Genomic DNA, 11,969 nt, shown 5'->3' with positions numbered 1-11,969 from the left:
AAAGAAAGAAAGAAAGAAAGAAAGAAAGAAAGAAAGAAAGAAAGAAAGAAAGGAAGGAAGGAAGGAAGGAAGGAAGGAAGGAAGGAAGGAAGGAAAGGAGAAAGGAGAAAGAAAGGAAAAAGAAAGAAGAGAATAGAAAAAAGAAAGAATAAAACCCAATGGATCATGTTCTCTGTCTTCTCTCTTCCACACTCACATGCAACCATACTTTCACGCACAAACATACACTTAGCATACATATATATAACCATAAGAAAGAAGACAAAGATGCTACGGGAAATCAAATTCAACCTGCAAAATGCATTTAATAATTCAATGTCCTTTGCAGGAAAGTGGTAAGAAGTCTTGATAAAATGACTACACAATTGTAGCAAATGGCCGCTTCTGAACTGCTTGTATACCCTGGGTATGAGTCATCTAAGCCTCTGAGGGAGACCAGAATCTTCATTTTGTTCATGAGGCTCTTGAGGCTGGCTGTGGTACCCAACTCCCCAAAGACAGAATCACGCTTGTTACTCTTCCCCTCAACAGAGTCGCGGGTGGCGTTGTGAGCATGTAAGAGGGTCCGAAACCTCACGCTAGTTCCCCTCAGTCCTCAATTTGCAGGCAGAATTTTCCATCTTTGGAGGACAGAGAGGCTCAGCTCTTTGCATATTGCCCTCAGTTGTGCCCTTGCTTTGTCTGTGGCAGAAACCCCAGGCCTCGCCTTCTAGAATGAAAGCATAGGACTCTCTAGTCATCGAAGAGCTACTTCTTGGTTTGGCAGAGTTGCAGAGTGGTGGAGTGCGGAAACGACAAAAAATAGCAAGGCCTGTCAGATGACTCATTCCATTGGTAAGGGTGCCTGACAATGCCTAGAGCTAGAAGTGTGGTCAGTGGACCCTTATATGGTGGAAACAAAGAACCTGTCAGACTGTCCCCTGACCTCCATTCTATGCACACTCTAGCATGCATGCAATCCTCCCCAATCAACCAATAAGTAAATGTAGTTTTAAAAAGAGAAAGATAGCATCAGACTAGGACCGAAGCATGAGCCCAGCTTTTCTAACCCACTGCTTCGTAGATGCCCCGCACACGGTGTGAGCGCTTAGCATTTCTTGGTAGCAGACACAAAGGCTGTTTGGCAGTCACTTGTCATCCATCCTTTCTGGTATGCATTCATCCATTTGACACAAGTTTTGCGGCAAGCTGTACAGGGAAGCTTAAGAAAAATGCTTTTGCCTTGTCTTGATGATAAAATGGGTTTCTCACTCATGGTAGCATGGTGGTAACTTCTCATCCCTCCTGGCAGTTTTTAAAGACTTATTTGACATTGGGCAGGGGGAGCGCGGAGGACCTGCAGTCTATCTTTAAGGTGCAGTTCAAAAGTAAAAGACAAGGTTGCTCATTTTCAATTTTGGCTGAGAAGCCTTAACTTTGACTGTGACACTTCAAAGTTAGAGAAAACTTGGTCTTGAAAAAATGGAGGCTGATATGAGATGGCATATTTAATGACATCTGTATCTATAGAAAGCTGTTAAGATGCAGATTATCCTGCCTGGGGTGGGGGGAGGGAGATCAAACTGCCAATCTATAAAATATACTCGATAGGAGAAGGAAAGGAATCTATCTGTGCGAGTGCTTTGATTGCAGGGGACAGAACAGCAGCGTGTGGCATCATAACCTAGAGCAGACAAATCAGCATGATGACTTTCAAAGCCAGGAATACTGCTGCAGGCAAGGGTACTCCAGAGTAGGAGAAATTAAAACATATAGAGACTGTTATTAATTTCATATCTATTTTTGTATAGTCAAATCTGTATGCAAATCCTTAGCATCTCATTTCAGCAGATTAATCTAAAGTGAAGAGTGGTATGTGAAGCGAATGTAATGATGAAGCTCTTTGGAATAAATGTGGGTGGAAAACTTGGATGCTTCCTGTAAAATTTATTTTTTTTTATACTGTGAAGAAATGGATTTGTTTATATGCTCATTTGTAAATTACTTCAAAAGGAAAAGCAATACAGGCAATTCCCCAGTTTCCCTTTGCAATCCCGACTTGGCAAAAGCTACAGCTCTGGGTTTGGCAGGCGCCTCCTGTGTCTTCCCATTCTAGAGGTAATCATGCCGATAACTAACTGGGACTTTCATTTTTATTCCCAACTAGTGATCCAATATCTCATTTCTGAACAGTATCATATGAGGGAAAATTTTTGTGCAATGCTAAGGAATCTAATTATTGAGTGCAGATTAATAAAAATCATATTATGGATGCATCTGTGGTAGTGAAAACATAAAAAACATCTGAACAATAATTCTGAAGAGCATGGTGATCAGTTGTATACCCCATGTAGCAGAGGGGGTGTGGGAGCCACACTGTAATTCACTGACTGTATATTTAGTACATAGTGCAATAAATATGTTCCATATTGCCATAGAGTAGTTTACCGCAATAGACCTTATTCCTAAATTAGGTAGAGGTGCTTTTGGAGTTTCACAGTAAGAACTGGGAGCCTGGCCTCCGTTTTCTTTCAGTTGGGGAAATGATCAGGGGTGACCTGGACATTAATCTGGTGATTATGGCCCCGAATACAAGGGCTGGCATTCTTTCTAACCTGCAGCACATGTGTGGTCTCACTAGATTCATTTATTCTTATGTGGTTATGCCAAGAGAGAATTCTTCAACCTTCTGTTTTTAATCAGACAGGAAGCAAGTATCAGGGGTAAAGGAAATACAGCTCTTATTTTGATCTACAACTTGATTCTATGTTGGGATTTCAACTTCAGGTTTCTTAAATGTGGTTTCTTTTCCTTTTACTCTTTTTTAGAAATGAGACAATAAATCCAAAGAATGCTTTCTTTAAAAACAGGAATCTCCTTCCTTTCTGCTCTCTGTAGATGAAGCTTTTGTTAATTGTAATAGTGGCATCTTACTTTGTATAAATAATACATACTTTAAAGGGTGATTGAAAGCTATAGAATTACATTTAACAAAAGGAATCTCCAGTTAATACTAGCAATGTTAATTACATGGAGGATTCAGTCTCTTTACCAGAGTTTAGGAAAATGATTGGCCTGGACACGTGCCCATCTCTTTATGTATCTAATAGTATTGGTATTAACTGCTTAATCTAAGTTAGCTTAAAATTACATATTCATCCTCTGGATTCCGATTCGCTTAACTCTTGATGCTGGAGTTGATGGTAAAGACCTAGTCAGGGTTTAGTACTGTCAGAGCAACAGAAGACAGTCAAGGAAGACAGAGATGGAAAATGAGTTTGTAATCAACTCTATGGAAACATGAGGTTTTCTTCAGCACCAGAGCGAGAAAAAGAACTTTGGAGGAAGGCTGCTCAGTCGTTCCTCAGACTGCAACCTTCTTCTCTGTAATTAGGTCATGTGAACTTGCTGGTGGGTGCTTATCAAAGGTAGACAATTCCCCTCTTCTAAAAACTGGGGGAAAGGACCTTTTCCTTGATGATGATATTTCAAAGAGATTTAGGTCCTTCAAAAAGATATTCTTGTTTCCTAAAAGTGGCAAGTGTCTTAAAATAATTGACATTTCAAAGAGACAGAGAAAGACATTGCAGTTATGCCTAATCTAGAGTAAATGAATTTTAACAAGCAAGGTCAGGGTCTTAGATTCAGAAAGCAGCCTAGGCTAAGGGAATGCTAAAGCCTTGTGGTCAGTCTTATAGCTATATATCTTCAAAATTATCAGGGAAGCCCTATAGAAACATTTTTTTACACCTGATCAAATTTTGAATCCGTATATAAGAATCAATTCTTTCTTATACTTGTTAAGAATATTATCTTATACTCTCTGCAGCTACTTATGGGTGGTATTTGTAAAGATGGATATTGTATCTCCGCATTTCCACTGTAAAGAGTAAAAGTTATACTAGAATTGAAAGTGTCTTGATCATACAGAGCTTATTGTACATCACAAACATGAAAAGAAGCATGTCTGAATTAAATACCCTTCATCCCAAATGCTTGGCACTAGAAGTTTTCAGGCATATTCAGATTTCTAGATAGCTGTATATTATGATCAGATGTCTTAGGGAGGGCAACCATTTCTAAACACAAAATTCATTTACTTTTATACACAAAATCTGAAGATAATTTTATATACAACTTTTAGTGTTTCTGTGTATTTACTGTGGCACCTCACTTGAGGCCAGATGTGAGATCATCTGCTTGTGCTATCATTGTCTGCATTCAAAATGTTTCAGATTTTGAACTGTCTTCTACCTATGCAGGAAAAAAAAAATAGGAAAAAAATCAGTTTAAAGTATTGACTTTTGTGGCTTCTAATTAAATAGAAAGTCTGAAGTCTCTTAGGTATTAGCCCTGTAAAAGAGGATGTTTAACAAATTTTGAAGTCATTGCACTGGAAACATTTAGAGCATGATATCCCATTCGATAACTGGTAGTCTCCAGGTTCACTTGACACAGTAAATGCTTGGAATGTGGCTTATCTGTGCTGTATCAAATGTACCCTGGACTTTGAAGATTTTGTATGAAATGAAATCCTCAGCAAATTTTATATGGATTTCATATTAAGATAATATTTTCATCAAGTAGAGGTAAGTAAAATGCATTATTAAATATCATTTCTCTGTTTTTACTTACTTTCTTTTTTTTTTTAAAGATTTATTTATTATATGTAAGTACACTGTAGCTGTCTTCAGACACTCCAGAAGAGGGCACCAGATCTCGTTATGGATGGTTGTGAGCCACCATGTGGTTGCTGGGATTTGAACTCTGGACCTTTGGAAGAGGAGTTGGGTGCTCTTACCCACTGAGCCATCTCACCAGCCCTGTTTTTACTTTCTAATGTGTCCCATTCATGGATATTGTTATTCTCTCCTCGATACCATTTACCCCATCTTTTGATAGATAATGACTTTTGCTGTATGTATTTTTCTGAAGAAATAGCAAACTGTCACCTTGCTAATGCAGAGAGCTTAGAGCTCTAGCACTGCCACCTTAGCTAAGGACAGGGACGTGTTGTCTGTGTGTGCTATGTTCACCCCAGAGCCTATCCTTTATCTGGCCATGCAGAACACCTTGCTAGAATTCGAGGCCTCTGACACCCTTAGTATACCCATTGCTTACTCCCAAGTGGCTTGCTATGGAAGTGCTTGGGACGAAGAATGAGCTTGGAACATACGTTTCTTAATTGTGTCATGGGTTCGCCTTGAGAGCAGATGCTCAATAGTCTCTCACTGTCCTTTTAATTGTAGCTCACTCTTATTTTGGAGGATCCTGTTTCATGTTCGTGGAAAGCTCTAAAATGTGCTCCTCTGTTACAGGTGGGGTGACAAACACAGCACAGTATCAGAACAGACTGATGGTATACGAACCTAACCAGGTAAGGTGTTCCTAAGAATTCATTACCGTAATTAAAATGCATTTTTAAAGGATCTCCACAGGAACCGTTCATCAGAGTGCCACTGTATGCACCTTCAGCTACCTGGGGGAAAGAAAGCATTTTGGGGGAAAGCCTTCGGTTCCTCATTGGTATTGCACAGCTTCGGCCCCCTCTAGTTTCATGCTACATGTAATGCCACAGAGCTTTGCATACGGTAGAGAGGATTTTGATTGTAGCGATGTCCTTCTGTAAGGGGTGTCATTTGGGGTGGGAGACATCACTATGACCTTGTTAGTCTCAAATCAAATAATGCCATTTGACTTGATACAGCCAATGGTGTCCTCTATCTAGGACAAACACAAATGGTATGTGTATGAAAGTCTGGGAACGGTGTGCCTCTAACAGTTGGGTTCTTTCTGTGTCCTTTTGATGAACACTTAATTTCCCTCTTCCCCTCGAAGAAGAAGTGCTTTTATTTTCTTCTCCTTCTGTCCAAATATCTACAAACAATGCAAATGTCTGCTGTATGTTGTTGCCCTTTCCATGACTTGGATTTGATTGTGACAGTATTCCAACATGGAGTGATCTGAAGGTTTACTGTCCATTAGCGCAATATTAGGATTTGAAACAACAGGTTGCCTTTAGTAGGTTGCATCTGGGTTGGGTACCACAAGTATGTGCACAGTGTTCCCAGTGTTTCTGCTGTGTGTGTGTGTGTGTGTGTGGTTTAACAATGACTTAACTGAGGAAGGCATTTCTCCTTTTATAAGTGTGTCTCCTGATATTATTAGAAGCCATAGATTGCAGAGATTGGATGTTCATGGGTCAGCTGTCTCATGAGAGATCACTAATTGCAGAAGCCTGAGTTCGGTGCACACATGGTTAAGGAGGAAGACTGTATTAACACTGGTGAAATGAGTTCTGTTTCATGTTTGTACACACATGCTCTTTTTAAAGAATTCTGCTGGCATATTGTTTACGGTGGATACTGGCAAACATCACATCTGCTTGCATCTTGCTCAGAATCTCAATAACTCTATCATTCAGCCCTGATGCTTATTTCTCTTCTAGGCCTTTGTGGAGAGTCGATAATGCCTGCCATCTGCCACAGAGCACATCGCTACCTGCCAACAGGCAGGCTGGGGTGACCTCTGCTTCCCCACTGCTGATTAGTATTCACACGCTAGCTTATTAGGAATGACCCCACCAGGCCTCTCGGCTTCTTTGCCTTTGCAGCGGGTGGCGGCTCACCTGGCAGGCACTGCAGTGAAGGAAGCTAAAGATATAATCAGGGGATGTAGGCAGGCTTTGCAAACCAGATGGCATCTACAGTCTTGTGGCAGGAGACTGGACTGCTAATGCAAACACTGACTCCTAAGACTGTAATAGGTTAGTGCACCCAAGATAAGCATCGTCACTCAAGCATAATGAAGTAAAGATATTTCTTAGCAACATGTTTGAAATCTAGCTTTGACTATTTATTAAAGACTGTATTTTATTGAGGAAATTCTATGTTCAGAGAAACCAGACAGTAGAAACCTCTCAAACTAACAACTTCTAAAAATTAAAAAAAAAAAAATAAAGTAAATCCAAAAAAAAAAAAGAAAATACATTCTCTAATGGCACATATATTATTTGTATTTATAATATTATTTGTAACAACAAGCATGTGCAAACAACTGCATCGTGGAATAATAAATGATTTGAAAATTGTGATACTTATTTTACAATAAAATATTACCAATTACTAAAATAAAAAAAAACTAACAACTTCTTTTTGTCGACAGTTTACGCTGAGAAATTAGAAATGAGCTTAAATAAATGCCACAGTATGTGTGCCTATAGTGAATAAGGGACACACTATATGTGCCAATAGAGAATAAATGGCACACGCCTATAGTGCATAAGTGCCTAAGTGTTTGTGCCTAGAGAGAATAAATGCCACACTGTGTGTGTCCATAGTAAATAAATGCCACACTGTGTGGTGATAGTGAATAAATGCCATAGTATGTGTGGCAATAGTGAATAAATGCCACATGACATGTGCCCACAGGGAATAAATGTCACACTCTATATCCCTATCGTGATAAGCTCCTGTACTCCTGTACTCATTGTATGCCAATGTTTATACAAGCATGTCTGTGCTCATAGACTGCTTTTTCTTTGCAGCTTTGTGAACTGGTGAAATTCTATGCATACAAAACATCGTATGATTTTTCTGGTTCAAGTCCAATTTTGTCTTGGCAAAAAGCAAATGAGGTTCTCCCTATATGCTGAGTGTTTATGAGAAAGGAAGTGGTTAGCTTTACTTACTGATCTATTGCTTGGTTTACTTGTCTGTCAATTGGTGAGTTGGGATTTAAATTTTGAGCCATGGTTGACTTTCATATAATTTTAAAACTTGCATGGCATTTTAAATTGGAATCTTATGTTAAAGGGGGCTGATCATAGCTTTCTTATTATTAAGGATGATCTAGAGTCAAATATTAAATGTTTCTCCATTCTTTGGCATTATCATATAAAGCTTGGCCTTCTACCAATATAAATAAATATGTCTAACCTAATTGCCTTATTTGGCAAAAGGCATAATTGTAACTATGTTAAGACATAAGAGGATTCAGATACAGAGGGATCAGTAAGCTTGTTACTGAGCCAAGTTTTAGCTTGTCCTCTGACCTCAGGTCAATTTTCAAAAGAATGGGGATGTAGCCTTCACCTTAACTCCTGTGGGACCTTCATACTCGATGTTTATATGCCTCCCCCCAAACCCCGCTTTTGAGGCAGGGCCTCACTATGTAACCCTGTCTAACCAGAAATTCAGTACATAGCTGAGATTGCTTTGAACTCACAGAGATCTGATAGCCTCTGCTTCCTGAGTGCTAGACTTTAAGGTATGCACCACCACTCCTGTATTTTTAAGACAGAGGCCATGTACTGGACACTTATTACATGTGAGGCATTTTCTAAGTCATGACGGGCTCTCATGTAAGTTTTATTATCTCAATTGTAAAGCCAAGGGGATATGCATGGGGAGGGGGGGTGTCAGTAAATTGCTTAAGATTGCCCATGAATTATGGCTTAGTAGTCACCATCTAGATGGTTTTAATTATTACACTCTCTTCTATACTGTCCTGACCATGTGCTTAAACCTAAGAAATCTCCATGAGCTAAGCATCATGAAATTTTATAATCGCATTATAAGATGTAAAATGCCTTATAAAATGCAAACCTACCAAAAAATTTTAATGTAAGCTCCAAGCTAGGATTATATCAGCTTTTTTTTCTTGTTTTTACATACAAAACCCATACATTTTAACACATAAATAATATGCAAACAAGATGCGGTTGATTCTAGGGTTCATACTGCTAGCGAGGCACCGCTGCCCTTGGTATTTGTGAGGTCTCTTTAACACAATGCACTCGATTTTTTTTTTTTTTCAGAATAAGTGGATAAGTCGCAGCCCCATGCTACAGAGAAGAGTCTACCACTCCATGGCTGCTGTCCAAAGGAAGCTTTATGTGCTTGGAGGCAACGACCTGGATTACAATAATGACCGGATTCTTGTGCGTCATATAGATTCTTACAACATTGACACTGATCAGTGGACGCGCTGTAATTTCAACTTGTTGACTGGCAAGTATCTCTGTTAAGCAAATTCAAAACAAAAGTAGGAGCTGGAGAGATGGCTAAGTAGTTAAGAGTATTAGCTAGTCTTCTACAGAGAGCAGATTTGATACCCACCACCCTGTTAACATCCTACAACTATCTGTAATTCCAGTTCCAGGGAGCTTAAGGCCCCCTTTTGTTCCCCGTAAGTACCAGGAACACATATAGCAAGCACACAGGTATACACACAGATAAAACACACATACAGATAAAACACAAAATGTTTTTGAAATGTCTAAAGATAAAAACAAAAGCATAAAAGACTGAATAGAGATTCAAGACATCCTCAAACTTGTTTCATGGACAGCCAGAGTACAACCCTAAATATTATGTGAACAATGCATAGCACAAATTATTTTCTTTACCCAGGAAGACATGCATGATTTGTAGCTAAAGGCAGGGCTTGTTCAGGTAGCTGGGAGTCTAGTTTCTACCTTGCCTCTGTGTAGGTTCTCACAGGACCAAGAGAAGCATAGCAGCTCACTTTTCCTTAGTCGATATTCAGACGAGAACTTTGACACCTGTAGGAAGAAAACAGCCCCTAACGAGCTAATGGTATATTTTCTGTTTTAAAAAGTCAGGGTCTTATATACATCAGAATGGCTTGAAACACCTTCTGACCCTCCTCCTCCCACTTGCCTTCTTCTAGGATTACAGTTGAGCATCACCACGCCCAATTGTATATCATCCTGGTATCTGATCATGCTAAGCAATCACTCTACCAACTAAGCCACATCCCCAGAGACAGGAAGAAACATTTGTTCCACTTCTCATTGCTTAATTCTTGTTTGTTTGTTTTTTTTTAATTTCTTGGGACTTCAGGAGAATGGTGGTCTTCATTATTTCCACCCCTGTATGTTGTTTCTCTGTGTAGTCTAGAAATTAAACTTTACAGCTGCTCTGTGCATAAGAGCTGCATTTTTTGGCCACTCATCCAGACCCATGTACTTCTGCAGAGCAATCACAGATGTGTCCCTGACAAATGACAGAAGGGAGTGGAGTGACTGTAGTAATAATGTACTTATCCTGACACTCTAGATGGAGCTGAAAACTGCTTCTCTTATCAGCTCCTATGGCTAACATCCACCAATGGTAGGAATCCTTGGCCCGGCTGTTTTAAGTCAGAGGAAAAATCACAAACTGTAAATGGTGGGTTAGAGTAGTTCTGGAAGACATTTAATACACAGAGTGAGCGTTCAGTCCCTCACTGTGGTCTGTGCTGCTGGACAGCCACACGGGGAACACAACCAGGGGTCTGGATGCTTTGTATCAAGCTCCTCCTTTTTTGCAAAATGATGTTTGGCCTACTGTAAGAACTTGCTGGTATAATGGTACCTCAGGTCCTAGATCCCCGGATCTGTGATTCGGCCTCCAATTATTCCTCCAGTCAATCCTGTGTCAGCTCATCAATAAACAGAGACTTTCACTCTCTGGTTGCCTCCAGGGAAGAATGTGTGGTTGTGAGTTATTCTGTCTTCTCTTTTGACACGGGAGAAGAGTCCTTTCATCATCTTGGTGTGTCAGTATCTAGGGACGGTGCAGACTAGTCTCAGCTTGGGAACTTTAATATAATCTTAAAACTGTTGACTATGTAAAGGAAGCAGGGCAGCGACTATCTGTTTTGTCTGCTATTTGTCTTCATTTGAAGAGGGGCGGTGTGTGTGTGGGGGGGGGGTGGCTCTGTTTTATTGCCCCAGGGCTGCTGTTGTTACTTTATGAAGGTAAGCACTTGTCTATATTTGTGGACCCAAATATTATATGGATCACAAGGGATGCTTTACATATCTAGAATGTCCCTTATTTTCACCACATAAATTAATGGCATTCAGAATAATATGGAATTGTTGGTTCTATATAGCTTACTATTGCTCTATGTAGTGCTACATTTATTAAGGTGTTGACTAATATATTTCGCCCAGGTCCTAACGAAACATAGATTCACTCTTTAAGCAGGAGTGGCCAATTCATTTTAGTTCTGGAGACAGTGATTAATAGCTGCAAAATTCCTGTGGAGTATACAAATATGCCATAGGGGAAAACTGTATCCCTCGGTGGCAAAAGGGTTAATTAAAACATGCAAGAAATAGAATTTTTCTTTTTATATAATTCTCTTTACTTTAGGCCAGAATGAATCTGGAGTCGCTGTCCATAATGGGAGAATATATTTAGTTGGTGGATATTCAATTTGGACAAATGAGCCTCTGGCTTGTATTCAGGTGAGTGGTTGAAGTTCCTTTTGAAGTTTCTGCATATGGTTCAGCGAGGTTATGTTTTGCAATTCAGCTGCAGAAGGAGATATTTATGTGTAGAGAGGAGCTCAAGGCCCCTGTCTTTGTATAGTTAGTTCAGCCTATCTCCTATCTCCTAGATGCGATGCCTACTAAATGATTGATTCCTTTAAAATTAAGCTGGGCACAAGCTTTAAAACATCGACAAAATATCCCCATTATGGAGAACTTTGGATAACTTACTCCTTTTAATGCATTTTTTTTTAAGTTTGGCAATAGTCACTTTGCACTCCCACAGTTTTAAAAGATACTCCATCTTCATGAATTTTGTATATTATAGTTTGTTCATTTTCATAATTGTTGCCTGCAGAGGTGTGCTTCCTTTTTGGCAGAGGATCCTAGCATTAGTGGTTTCTGGGTGGTCTGATAGGATAGCTTCTGCCCCGAAGAATAGCCTTAGCACTGCACAAGAGAACCAGGCAAGTTTGCCTTGGCAGTGGGCCAGCTGGGTCACCAATTGTTGCTATATATAGTGGAGGTCTGATTTCCTGCTCTGTCTAATTCTTACTGGTTTTCTGTTCTTTGGTAAACTCTTGAGGTATCTTGGCCCCAACTTCTCTAACATACCCTTTGAATGACTCATATTTTTGCTAACTTAATCTTTGTGGGAAAACTTTAGAAAAATGTTTTTTTTTTTTTTTTTTTTTTTTTGGTTTTT

At 39.5% G+C, this 11,969-nt stretch overlaps 1 protein-coding gene across 13 annotated transcripts in view; it reads left to right on the top strand.

Moving 5' to 3' along the window:
- Window positions 1-11,969, top strand: part of Klhl32 (kelch like family member 32) — a 225,317-nt gene that overhangs the window by 203,864 nt on the left and 9,484 nt on the right. For 12 of the 13 annotated variants that reach the window (XM_021160284.2, XM_029476830.1, XM_029476831.1 and 9 more), the window contains 3 exons: window positions 5,298-5,356; window positions 8,798-8,990; window positions 11,145-11,239. In XM_021160284.2, the coding sequence (XP_021015943.1) occupies window positions 5,298-5,356; window positions 8,798-8,990; window positions 11,145-11,239 (347 nt within the window). Of the gene's footprint in view, window positions 1-5,297; window positions 5,360-8,797; window positions 8,991-11,144; window positions 11,240-11,969 lie in introns of those variants that run through there. The other variant, XR_003836500.1, reaches the window with a different exon arrangement.

This window comes from Mus caroli, chromosome 4, assembly GCF_900094665.2.
Source record: "Mus caroli chromosome 4, CAROLI_EIJ_v1.1, whole genome shotgun sequence".
In the NCBI taxonomy this organism is placed as follows: domain Eukaryota; kingdom Metazoa; phylum Chordata; class Mammalia; order Rodentia; family Muridae; genus Mus; species Mus caroli.
The sequence above is the reverse complement of the archived record's forward strand: the minus strand, read 5'-3'. Positions and strand labels throughout refer to the sequence as shown.